Consider the following 14064-nt stretch of genomic DNA (forward strand, 5'->3'; position numbering starts at 1 on the left):
ATAAAAATGAGTGAATGAGACTCCCACTGGACCAGCAGATGTGAGAATAAACAGGGCACCATATCATACGTAACACAAAAGCAGCATGCGGATGAAGGAGGATAAAAAATTATGGAAGAAAATACTTCTAAATTGGAAGAGTGCCCCCAGACTGGCAGAATTCAAAACAATAATTTGTCCATCGCAGCCGGGATTCAAAAACGTAACGTAATGACTGCCATGACCATTGCAATGGCACCGTTTACCAAACTGTATGAGGTATTGAGTGAGAACAAGAAGGACAATGTAACAATACAAGCTATGATTCTAACTAAAATGTCATATTTGGAAACATTCACCTCAAAAGTTGAAGAAAGACCGAATTTAGAGGCCGAGGCGTCCCAAAACTGGCAGCGATGTCTAAGTGACATAGCCAGTGGGGGAAGAGTGGAGAACGTCATCCTAATGGAAGCTCTATTGGGCTCTATAAAATGGATGAGATCAATAACATAACCATCGTAAAGGAGAAACACCACTGCATGACCCCACTGATAAGGGGGAAATCGACGAATGCAGGTGAACTGGACAATAAAATGTAAAAAACGTCACAAAGAAGCCACCAACGACAGAGACAACAATCAAGAGAGTTCTACAAGATCAAGTACTGGAACTGATGACAAACACCCAGCCAATAACCATGACATTCAGGATTGCATTGCCACATGTAGTAGTAATACTGCAAGTCCCTGGACAGAACACAAGGAATTCAAAAACGAAAAAAGAAGTAAACTGATTACAGAACTGGAACCCAGAGGAATGTTAGAAATAGGTGCACCAGTAAGAAACAGAGGAATTGTAAACATACTCTGTTTCAGAACAATAAGCAATCCAAGGCAATACGAAAACGAGTGGCCGTGGCACCGCAGACTAGGATAACCAAACTGCTACGAGGACCTCAAGAAAAAAAAAAAAACTGTCCCCTAGAAAAACACTGGAAATCAAATGGCTCGCAAGCCTTGTTAAGCAATCTCTCCAGTCTCCCCGTACAGTGAAACCACATAAAAAGAAAATGTTTCATACCCGACCGATCCTTGAAGCAAGTAATGATGAATCCGAAAGTTCAACTATCGACCCCATGGGAACTGAAAAGAGAGATGGAACCTGTACTTCAATTCAAGTTGATGAGTCAGAAGGGTCAGGTGATCACGATCTAATAGACATCTCCTTTACATCACAGAAAATGAAAGACGAGTCGCGATTGAAACAGAAAAGGAGAGCTCCACCACAGGTCGAATGGAGAACCACCATCCCCACACTCCCACGAAATTCCAATCGAAGCCCCACACAAGACAGGAGTTGACTGAAAGAACTAGGGAGGAATGGTACTCTGTTTCAAACACTAGAGGGAAAAAAGAAAAAAAGTGCCTGAAATAATGGGTCGCTAGGCTCAAACACACCCCCAAACAAAGAACACACAATTGATAGTGTACTGAAGCTTTGGGAAGGAAAAACTAGCTGTGGGCTAAATAGATATCTTAACACACTCAACTCCATCTACTCAACAATCTAATCTTGGATGGCAGAGAACTGGTTATGTCTCAACAGTGAGAAGACCGAACTTCTGTTAATTGGATCCCCGTCCACCTTAGGGAAAATGGACAAACAATATTGTTCCTTGACAACATCCCTATTGCTGTCTACCAAGTAATTAAGACACTGGGTGTGTACATCGAACCTAACCATGAATAGACAAGTTAATGCTGTAGCTTCCACCAAACTTCTCAATGCAGTCAGACCCTTCCTATCCCAACAAAACTGCCTTACCATTGCCAGGGCAATAATTGGCTCAAGGCTGGACTATTGCAATGCCCTCTTTGTAGGGGCCTCCCGCAATAATTTGGCCAAATGCCAACTCGCACAAAATAACGCCCTGAGGGCCACAACGGGCATTTCTATAACAGACCACATCTCGGATGTCAGGAGGAAGGTCCACTGGCTACCCGCCAAGGAAAGGATTGTCTTCAAAACACTCTCCCTGATGCACAAATGCCTTCATGGGCTGCCCCCGCCCCTACTTAGCTCACAGAATTGTCCCCAACACCACATCTAGACCTTCTAGAGCAGCATATTCCAACAGAATAACGGCACCTATCACACGCAGAGAGCGGGCGGGTGGCACTAGCTTCCTGAATATGGCTGCTACCTTCTGGAACTCCCTCCCCGCTGAACTACGACAGATTGACTCTCACTCAGCTTTCAGGAAAGCTATCAAAACCAGGCTCTTTGTTTGAATGTTCCTCATGTTCTCTTAAAGCTTCTGTAAACATTGTTGTTTCCTGTAAATGTAACTGAGCATTTTGCATCAAGTAACTTCTTGGGACGCATTCTTGTAACCCTGAATCAAGCCTTCATACATGTCTTTCATAACGCCTTGGTGCCTTCGGGCTGTAGTGCGCTTTATAAATCCATAAATAAATAAATAAACCAACAAAAAACACTGAATGGAACCTGAAAGGATCGGAGAGGAAAAAAGACGAAAAAATAAATTGACACTTAAAGGATAAACAACCATCGATGCAAACAAAAAAAAAAGGATCATGGGAATATGTACTGAATGACGAGAATGAAATGAATTTAAACAGACAAATGTCATGAAACTGATGCACTGTATACCATCCTTACGCACAATTGCTTCTGACAACATCGCAATAGTTGAATACAAAGATGAAGCAAGAACTGACAGTGTGATCCTCCACATTAATTCAGGATTGGTGAAAGAGTCCCTACTAAAGAGTACCAATGAGATGCTAAGACACAGGTTTGAAATGGTCGATTACGACCAAACACTGGAGGACTCAGATCAACAGAAGGGCATCGAGGTAAAAGTACCCGACACAATATAAACTCTGACCGGCAGGCGAAAGAAAGCGTGGCAAAAACAGAGTTGCAAAAACTAAAAGTGACAGTAAAAAACAACAGTGGGGAAAAAAGAACGAAATCCCCACGTAGCTTGAAGAACGTTGTCCAAAGAATCTCACAGATTGGACATGGATATCGTCAGCCTTAAACAACCACAGTAAGGCTTAGCAATGAAGCCCATACCTCCAAGAGGAAGGCTTCCTGATTTCATGGAACTCTAGAGGCTTCAGTCATCTGTTCAACTCAAGCCAGATGAACTTAAAGGAAGCACAAAAAATATGTCTGCAAGAGACTTGGCTGGCAACCACGCCAATCTGTGATGGTTACAATGTAGTGTGCAATCCTGCGGAAAAGGGAAATTCAGGAAGACCTTTTTCCGGTCTCCTTATTTTGATAAAAGCATAGTAGCAAATTGCGGATACTTTGTCAAGAAATTCCATATCCATTTATCCTGTGGGTCAGCCTAGAACACAAGGCGAAGGGATCGAGTGAAGCAATTGTATCAATAGTGATCAACATTGGAACCACAGTAAAACAAAGGCGCAAGAAATGCAAAAGGCAATTTCTGCCATAACTGACACTGAGAGACTTCAACACAAGAACGCAATGATACTGATCCGTGGCGAACTGAATATGCACTGCCTGGGCGCTGATAAAAAGGAGCTACAATGTTGCAGCTGAGAACCCAACGTTAAAGTGCTGGATGAATGAAATGACCTCTAAAGACAAATATATGTTAAACGGGCATATAGAAGGCGATCTGCCCGTTAAACCCACTTGGTCGAATGGGTGCTTTGAATAAACGATAGATTACATGTGGACGTCAAGAAATCACCTTGATAAAATACGTAGGTTAGAAGTATTATCACAAACAAAAAGTGATCATGAAACTTTCCTGGAACTTAATCGACGATCATAGAGGTAACGCCTGTAGACAAGATCTTGTAATTAATCAAGGATGTAACAAACTTCAACTTCGAGCCCTAGATCCAATAAAACGAACTAATGGATATCGAGAATTGACAACACAATTAAAGAGGGACCCTTCATAAGATTGTCTTTTGGATGAATATAAGACGCAACAAACAGGGTTAAAACAACCTCTGATGAAACCCACACAAAGGTTTAACATCAAAGTTGTGAATGTACGAAAAACAGAGGAAAGACTTATGCGCAATTAAAAAACAAAAATGGGTCCTCAAAAGTGACAAACTTATGCTCTTAATAAAAGCCAGGAAACAGAAATGCCGAAATTGGGCAATCCGGCTAAGTTGCAGGGTCTCTGAGGAAAAGTGGATAGCCCATTTCTCCGACGTCTTTGGCGGTAAAACTGGAAACCTCACATCAGAAGCGCAACATCAGGAAGGCGTCTGGAAGATCGAAACGAGAGTTGAGAAGATAAAAGACAAGACAGGCAAACTGGCGTCGAGAAATGGGCAAAGTTTATAAGTGCAGTTTTTGGAAAAATAAAAGAATACGGAAAACTACCAAAGCCATGGACTTACAGTCTAATAATACGCCGGGCGTGGTGGCGCGCACCTGTAACCCGCGCATGAGTGCGGGAGGCTGAGGTTGTGGATGGGGGTTCGCGGCTGCTGTTTGCATCCACTGGTGATCTGTGCTAGAGCTATTCTGAGTATATTCTGTGTAACCCCAAGTCATGAGGCCTGTGTTCTGTTCCTGGTGAACCCCAAGAGAAGGGGATTTGTTTCTGTGTCTGCAATACAGATCTTAAAGAAAGGCGCCAGAGACGACCCCGCACATTTTCAACCCATCGCTATACTAGATGTAATAGGGAAATTGTTCACCTCAATTTTACAACGTCTCACACAGTGGGTAGACAAAGAATACTGTTCTTACTATCCTTGCTAAAGATCGAGACCATGCAGACTAAAGGTAGTCTATATGTGGTGTTGTTCATAGATATGAAACAAGCATTCGACTGAGTGAACAAGTAAAATATGTTGGACGGACAAACTAAGAGCATTGTGTTGTCCAGAAGATCTGTTGGGTCCCATCCAAGCCCTACACAAAGACACTAGATCCTGTGTCAGACTCGACAACGAAGGGGCCTGCATGGCAAACTTCAAAATCAATAAGGGAGTCAAGCAAGGTTGTCCTCTTGCAGCGACCCTATTCAAACTCTACATAGCGGACCTTCCAAAAGAAATACAACCAACTTCACACTCCCCCTGCCCCGAAAATTAACACTGAATTACATGTAATTGCATACGCAGATGATTTGGTCATCCTGGACCAAACCCAAATTGGACTTCAGCGCCTTCTTCACAAACATCAACTGTATATGTGTAAAAACGACCTAACAATAAATAGTGCCAAAACAAAGATCATGGCAATTGGGTCGAATAAGTGCCCTCGCTGCATATCCTTTAAGTGGAAAATTGGAGATGAAGTACTGGAGAAGGTGCAAGCCACACAATGCTTGGGGATTCATTTTTATTTATCACCAGCTGATAAGTCAAGACAAGACAAATTGTATCAAAAAGTGGCCTAGTTGGCATCACAAATGGGGATACTGCACGCGCACTACGTGATATTCTCAATGGTGCCACTTCGATCATTTATATAGGTAAGGTGATTCCCATAGTAACCTATGGAGGGGAAGCAACTTTAAATTTATCATGGAAGGTATGGGAAAGCCCTCGGAGGGAAACTTTGGAAGAAAGTTCTGAAACTCCCTAAAAGTATCCAGATGGCAGCAATCCGCAGAGAAATGGGTCTGCAATCACTTGAGTCAGTAGTGCTGTGGAAAAGCCTTATTCTCTTAAAAAAAAATATCTGAAGAACATGAGGCCTGTGTTAAACACTAATGCCAAACTGGGAACACACTATCATCCTATTAGGCGATTTTAACTTGGGCTATAAGGACCCAAAAGACTCCAATGCCTCCACCATAGTTAACACTATTGGGGAAGCAGGCCTCACTATTCAGAATAACGGCCCTACGCACTCTAAAGGCTGCACATTGGACTGGGTTGCAGATATTAACTGCGTCTCCCTCATAACAGCAATTGAACCTTGCATATGGACAGATGACCATCTGATTTCATTGACCATTTCAGACCTTCCCCAACCTAAATCTACTAAACCTCATGCTCCTCCTGCCCTCACCCGCTGCAAAAAAAATATAACACTCATGAATCTTCTCCCCCTTTATCCAACCTATCACTAATCACTCTAGCCAGATCTCTAACCCTAATGATCTAGTCGACTTGTACAATAACACCTTCAACTCGGCGATTGACGCCATTGGGCCGCTGAAACTCACTAAATCTAAACCTACTGCCCATCTTAACACCTGGTTCACTCCCATGCTAAAAGCCTTACGCAAAGAGAAACGACACGCAAAAGCCTGTTAGAGAACAAACCCTTCTCCCCACAACAAAAACCTCCTCACTGCCCTTACTAATAGCTACAAAAAACAAATCAATCAGGCAAAAAAAGAGACCTTTAATGACAGAATCAATAAAGCGAACTCGAGTACCAGGGACATCGTCTCCATTCTGAGAGAATTAGAATCCCCAATTGCACCAATTGACTCTTGTACCAAAGACGAAGCCTGGTGCACTAACATTCAAAAAGCCCTATGCAACAAAATCACTATGTTACAAGACAAAATATTAGCCAAAAAATCCACTCTCCACAACATTTCCCTCTCTACGCAAGAAACTATCCCCCAGGAACTTGCAGCCAACCAAACTAAACCCCTTACCCAATTTAGCTTTAGAGTCATTTCTATTGTGGAAACTAAGAACATCATCATGTCCTTGAAACCGTCCCGATGCCTTGGTGACACCTGTCCAGCCCCAATTATTAAAGAGGCTGCACACAAACTAGCCCCCTTCATCACATCATTTATTAACTCTTCATTTAAATTATGCACTGTGCCAACCAACCTTAAAGATGCCTGGATATTACCTCTCTTAAAAAAAAGTAAACCTGGACCCCAATGTCCCAACGAACTATAGGCCCATAACAACTGTCCCGTTCCTCCTTAAAATCTTAGATAAAGCTGCATATCTTCAGATCCAATCGTATCTGGAGATCAACAATCTACTAGGGACAAGACAATCAGGATTTAGACCGAGACATGAAACCGAAACGGCTCTCCTTGATCTTAAAAACCAACTAGACGAGCGCAAAGACAGAGGAGACATCTCTATTCTCCTACTCCTAGACCTATCAGCTGCCTTCGACCTGGTAGATCACAAGGTGCTTTGTAATCACCTCAAATCGGCAGCCAACTTCTCTACAAAAGCCACGGCATAGATAAATTCATTCCTGGACCAGAGAACCATGAGAGTCTTCTCACCCTCACCAGCAGCAGATCCAGTCCCCATCACCTGTGGAGTCCCTCAAGGGTCATGTGTTTCCCCCACGTTGTACAATATTTTTACAAAGCCTCTCTTTGATATATTGGACAAACTAGGGGTCTCATATACCAACTACGCCGATGATACCCAGATTCTTATCCCAATCCAGAGTGACTATGAAAAGGACACCAGACTCAAATAAAATCTACCAAATCATCCAAACCTGGATGGCCACACATGGCCTATGTCTTAACAACGACAAGACTGAGCTCTTAATCATCGGGTCTACCAATAAACTGAATAAATTACCCCAGCTGTACAATTCCATCATGATCGATGGCATCAAAATCAAGGTAGCCAAGGAAGTTAAAACCTTAGGATTCCGCCTAGACTCAGCCCTCACCCTCGACAAGCAAGTAAATGCTACAGCCTCAGCAACTGGTTACACTTGCAAACTTATCCATGCCTGTAAACCTTACCTATCCACAGATAGCTGTACCACCCTAGCGCAAGCTCTCATCCTCTCCAAATTAGACTACTGTAATGCACTGTACCTAGGCACCAGTAAACATAACATCAACAAACTCCAAGCCCTGCAGAACAATGCCCTTAGAACAGCCCTAGGAATTCCCAAAGGGCATCACATATCGGTCCATAGAAGAGCCGTCAACTGGCTGGCCATCAATGACTGTATCAAATTTAAAACTCTGAACATTACACACAATTGTCTGAACAACAAAGCACCTGCATACCTCACAGAAAAATCCACAAAGCACACTTCTGAACGACCCATCAGAAAGGCCCTCTCAAACAGCATCAAAGTCCCCAACTTTAAACTGAAAGGAACTGGTGGGTCCAGCTTCCCAGTTCTAGCAGCTCATCTCTGGAACTCCATCCCAGATGCACTCAGAGCCACCCCTTCATTCCATGTGTTCAAAGCTAACGTCAAACTCTGGCTTAACACCAACGACTGCTAAATGCCCTAACTGCACCTAACACGCTGTACATTTATTGTAATATACGTGGAACTGTAACATACCCTACATGTAAGTCATCCGACATTGTAACATACAAAATGCTTGATATATGATCCTGTACCATAAGAAATGTAACTTATTTAAGTACCTGTAACCTAAGATTTATTTTCTGCAATCGCCCAGTTGCTTAACTGCCAGTTTCGCTCTATAAATAAATAAATAAACAATAAAATACAATACAATACAATACCCAGCCCCAGGTTATGAAATATTGAAAAAAGAAGGAAATGGGAAAGGATCGAATACACTGAAAGAGTGGAAAAGTAAGTAAGTATGAGGACCACCTGAAGTTGCTGAATTCATCCATAAACCAGTTACTAACCAATCCAGGAAAGGTTAAAGTAAAGCTGCAGGAAATAGACTGGATACACTCAAACAAAAGAATATCGCAATCAGCCTCAACGAGAGTCACCATGGGGTTAGAAAGAGATACGATACCCCATTTTATGCAGAAATTTCCCAGCCAACTGCATAGCAACTTATTATTGCACAGAAGATAAAATGTATATTCGACTAAGACATGCATTACTTACCGTAAAAGCATTTCTGATGATTGTATCTGCTTAGATTCACATGCTGTGCATATAGTCTGACATCTAGAGGTCACCACAGAGTGTTGCATCTTGTCTTTCGAGAATCAAAAGGGGACGTCTTCACAGGACAGGAAGACGGGGAGTAAACGAAGGTCGCTGCAGACTATGCAACATCCAAAATACTCTTGAAACAGTTACACATCTACTACTAGACTGTCCAAGGCAACAGCTAAGAGAACAACATTTGTAGGCAAGTTCATGGACAAACATCAAACGTTGACAAGCGAAGATTGGTTGCTAATGTTTTTAGATGGACACAACTTCAGCATGACGCATGCTGGACTAAATCTGTTGGAAAACTTATGGAAAGAGTAAGAAAAGACTGTTGACGGCGTGGTCGAGGAAATACAAGACCGGTCAAACAAGAGTGAGGGCAAGTCATCGAATGAACCAATGCCAATACTGGTCTTCTTTTATGGAAACGTGATAATCAAGTTTGAACAATGTGGAACACACTAAATATGTATCAATGATGACGACTTTGCCTTGCTCTTTGGTTGTGTAAAGACTGGATTATATTTGGATTTTTGAAGAAAGGAAGATACGTTGATAATGTGTATAAAAGTTTGTTAAACTAAAATGCACAATCAAATTATTTATTTTAAAAAAGATCTTTCCTGCAGAAATTCCTTTTCATCGAAGAAGTCTAGGTATGTCAGATATTCAGGTGGGAAGGACAAGGCTGCTATGGTTATCTGTTAGTGGTGGTTCATATTCCTTAGGACTCCTCCCACCCCCCCCCAACAATGAGGACACGGTTTGGAAAATTGCGCATTGAACAAGACAGTATGCTTTTTGCCAACCTACCCTGTGGTTGTGTAGGAATAATCTGGGTAGTCCCAAAATGATCTTAAACTGGTAACACATTGAAATATCTCGACTCAATGCATCAGGTCCAAGTTGTCGTGCATAGGTTGCTCTACCCCACTAGCAGCCTTGAGGTGTATCGTCCACAACCGATCGAAAATACAGCTGTGAGCTTCACACCCCTTAAGGGCAAGGGGAAGTGCACAAAATAACAAAATACAGATCCAACTCTGAGGATTCTGTTCTGCCTTCTCTTCAGATTGCATTACTGGATTCTACAAAATAATACAAGACGATCTACTGCCTTCTGACATTCTGATTACCTTGACTTTCTATTAAATCAACCTTGACATACATGATAACTCTTGTATTTATGCAACCTTTCAGCATTCAGAAAATGCTTACAGGTATCTGTAAGCATTTTCTGAATGCTGAAAGGTTGCATAAATACAGAAGTTGTTACTTAGCTACTGTCTGCTTCTTATACTCCTGTAACTTTCCCTGAAGTTTCTGAACCTCTTCCTGGCACTCTTTAATGTCACTGTGGCTCCATTATTGTCTTTTCAATTTTCCAGAAAAGCTTGCCGAAACCATAATATGCAGCACTCATCGCACTAATAATCACACTTCAAGGTTGCACGCGGAGGTAATAAAATACACTGCCCCCTGCGCTGCTAGCCACTAATGTTTCATGCCAGTATACTGAAGAAAGCCACTCCCTGTGCCAAATTTGAACCAAGAGTATGATTGCAAAAGACGATGTTGGGTGATTTCTTCAAATGCGTCCAAAGTTGAACCCTTTACTAATGCTGGAAGACTCATGCCGATAGTTCACTTCACCCACACTCAGACTATTTCAATTCAGAGTATTAGGTGGTGACTAATAACTAACCATTCTTGAATAGCATGCCTTTTGAATCACACATCGTAAAAATAAATTCAAGCAATATTGGCAAAATGACCTACTTGTTTAAGGATGACTGCTTGTTTGTAGAACTTTTGAGCCGTGTTGGCAGCCTGTTGTATTTTAGCAGGAATGACAAATCCAAGTGCTGACAGCTGACGGACCTCACGTAGTAATGTAACCAATCGATCAGAATAATGTATTTTCAAGGCACCATCAGAATGATCCAACTGCATAACGTTGCTACTAGCTTGTATGCTAAAAATGACAAACAGAATACAGGAATGAGACATTTTCGGTAAATATTCACTTAAGGACAATCAGAAATGAGGCCAAGACAGAACAGTATCAAGCTTTTTATAGCTACCATTTGAAAAATAGCTAACATTACTTTTCTTATGAAAAAAGGGGTCAGTGTGTCTTGGGCCTGTATTCATAGTATAAGGGTGCCTTACTACACCTTGGCAAATAGGCTGCTTAATCTTTCCCTGGTCCACTGTGACTATCAAACCATTATGGCTGAACATAAAAGATGGTCATTCTTCTAATAGAGGCCCTTCACATTTGAGCTTGCAACTTTCTTTTCACACAAGTACAAATTGTTTGGGACAGGTCTCACTACTATGTCCATCATGCATAGTTCCCTGGTTAAAAGTTACAGAGGAGTTGGTTCTCTCTCCCTTTCACCAGGCAATATTTTCCTTTCCAAATTCATTCAACTCTCACAACACTTAAGATTACTTGTTCTCTAAGTCTCTGAAGTTTGACTACACTACAACTCCCAACATTCAGTATTCTAAAAGTCTGTCGGTTTCTGTTGGGTTTATTAAAACTTTCACCAGGCAACAGTTAATTTGCAGAATTTCTCTGTAGTTTGCTTCACTACAATTTCCAACATCCAGTATTATCATAGTCCCAGGTATTTTGCAATTGGATTTACTATAGTTATATATATTCAGGAACAAGGCCTCTCCCTAATCCAAAGCTGAATGGGCAAGAGTCAGGACTGATGGAAGGCCAATGAACGTTCTAAACTGCCTTTCATCTGTTTCTCTATGTAGTAAGGTCCTATTTGCTGAACCTCCTGGTGAGGCAGCTGTTAGGAGAGTTTTCTAAAGTCTACCAACAGGTGTGATTCTATAAAGCTATCCCTTGGTATACAGTTCCCCAACTCTTAGTACAAGGCTGTACTACCCAAGGGTTTGGGAAAATGGCAGAGCAGCCAGCCTCATCTCAGGGGGAGTGTTGGGGAGAATTCTCAGAAATGTGCTAATTCCCCTTCTACTTTAAGAGACCCCCAGCTCTTTTGCTGGACTTTAGAACTTACTTTTTACCCTGAAGAGAGTGAGACCTTTTTTCCCACTCTCTCATGTATTTTTATTTGATTTGAACACTGTGTTTCTTTTGGTTTTGGAGTCTGACAAGCTCCTGTAGGTGCCTTTCCCCGGCTTACTACGTGTGAGAGAAAAAATAAAATAGTAGACACAACCCCTTGTCGGGGAAAGAGGCACTGAGACCCGGCTGAAGAGTTCAAGGGATGGTTTATTTCTCCAGCTAGGAAATAACCCCAAAACACTCATCTCATTACATCATACTTGTATTTATATTAGTTAAAGGAACTCTACCAAAAAATGCTAAATGGATCCGATTGGCCAGACGGTGTGGTGCTGTAGGTGTGGGTAGCATCTCTTCCTCCTGGTTGGCTGAGTAGCTGACGGACGTCAAACATCTTGTGCTCCATGCAGGTCAGGGTCCGGTCACTGTGGTCACTACCTAAGCTAATATGTTACACACTAAATAACAAATTATTTAAAACATTTTATGCTACTTTTCACATTTCTACATAAGTCACACACAATGATTATTGTCAGTACAATTGGGTAATTCGAGGAAGAAAACTGTATCATATTGATTGTTGTAACTTTCTCCAGCTTCAGCGTGAGAATGGAAGCGCAGAGCTTTCCTTCGCAAGGGCAGTGCAAGGGTGGGGGCCAGCCAGCTGCCTGCGCGCCTTGTGTGTGTGTGTGTGTGTCTGTCCTTGGCTGCTGCGGTGAGCATTGCTGTACTATCGCACTGAGGCCTGTTTACCCAAGATGGAGTCGAAAGGGGGCACAAAAGATGGATGCCCCGTGTCCTGCTCAGTAGTCCCATCTATGTAGCAGTCAACCGTGGTTAACTTCACATAAGGGCAAGGGGCAATCCCACTACCGGAGGCACGTGGTCCAAGCCTCGTACTGAGGAGCGTACGACGCGAGGGGGCCTAAGGTCCCCTTGCTCCCATACATTCCCCCCTTTCGTTACATCTAAAGTAACAAACTACTTTATCTCATTCTTTCCGTTCTCCCTTCGGTAGCGCTCAGCTTCAGCCACAGCCTCATCCCAAGCAGGTGTACCCTTTATTGGCATCCATGCTTTGCACACACTTCTTAAGCTGTTACCTCTTCTTGCGTATTCTTCGGGGGTGACCATTAAGTATATCCCACCATCCCCATCTAAATCTATCCACACCTCGTTCTACCACAGCAAGTTTTTTGGTTCTCTAATGGTAGTGTAATGTAGATTATCGACCACGTCCCCATACTGTCTATAGATGGCAGTCATCCTATACTGTGGTGTGGTGTATTCTCCGGTTTGTACTTGGGCATCTATCATGGTAGCCACCGTTGTCTGTCGGCCCACTGTTACCATCATCATTGCTGAATTAGGCATATTATTTTCACAGCATCTTAGTCCCAGTTGGCACACACAGAATATTAGGAGAAGAAAGACTATGATGGGAATATCTTTTCTGCGATGTTCACCCATGATGGTATCCAGCTGAACAGATCGTCGAAACACATGTTGTTGTCTACTCCACCTTCTGCTCTCATTCTTTCTCCTAAATTATGCACTGCTGTTATCACATGCGACAGTGTCCCGTTATCAGCATCGGAAGTTGGTACGAACGTGCAACACACCCCCCCAATTTTATTTGCAAACACCACCGTCCATCGCCGTGATAAGATCTAAGACATATCTGTTTTGCATCGTCATCAAGCGCAATGCTCGGAGCTCTATTTTTTTATGTTGAATCCTTCTTCAGTGTCGTTGGCCAGCTGGATGAGCTCCCAGCGTGTTATCTGCAGCCATTTCGCGTTTGCCCTTGCTTGAACGCCTGGTGCTAGAAATGATGCGAATAATGTTTCTGCAGATGAGAAAAGCTTATACTGTTGTAGGATTTCAGCAAGGAGTTCTGACGATTTGGACGAAATATAATTGGATCTTTTGCTGCATGACAATTTAGTTTTCAAAGTTTCTTCTGACAATAGTTCGTATGCTGGGGGCTCTGTGATTCTCATCGGGCGCTGTCCATAGTTCAGCCGATTGCCCTGCTGCCGATGTGTCAGCCGAAGGCCTTGCTGTAAACTGGACGTGGCTCTCTGGTATCACCATTAGTGTTGAGTGAAGTGTGGCTAGGGCACAAGTGCCCCTCCAGGATGCTGGGAGATGCA

The 14064-nt window shown here is 42.6% G+C and overlaps 1 protein-coding gene across 3 annotated transcripts in view; it reads right to left on the reverse strand.

The window, feature by feature from the left end:
* The window catches only part of DYNC2H1 (dynein cytoplasmic 2 heavy chain 1), a 3314293-nt gene that overhangs the window by 2959308 nt on the left and 340921 nt on the right, over positions 1-14064 (reverse strand). For all 3 annotated transcript variants that reach the window (XM_069639013.1, XM_069639012.1, XM_069639011.1), the window contains exon 12: positions 10636-10831. In XM_069639013.1, the coding sequence (XP_069495114.1) occupies positions 10636-10831 (196 nt within the window). The remainder of the gene's footprint in view (positions 1-10635; positions 10832-14064) is intronic.

This window comes from Ambystoma mexicanum, chromosome 7q (assembly GCF_040938575.1).
Source record: "Ambystoma mexicanum isolate Mex_15411 chromosome 7q, UKY_AmexF1_1, whole genome shotgun sequence".
Taxonomy (NCBI): domain Eukaryota; kingdom Metazoa; phylum Chordata; class Amphibia; order Caudata; family Ambystomatidae; genus Ambystoma; species Ambystoma mexicanum.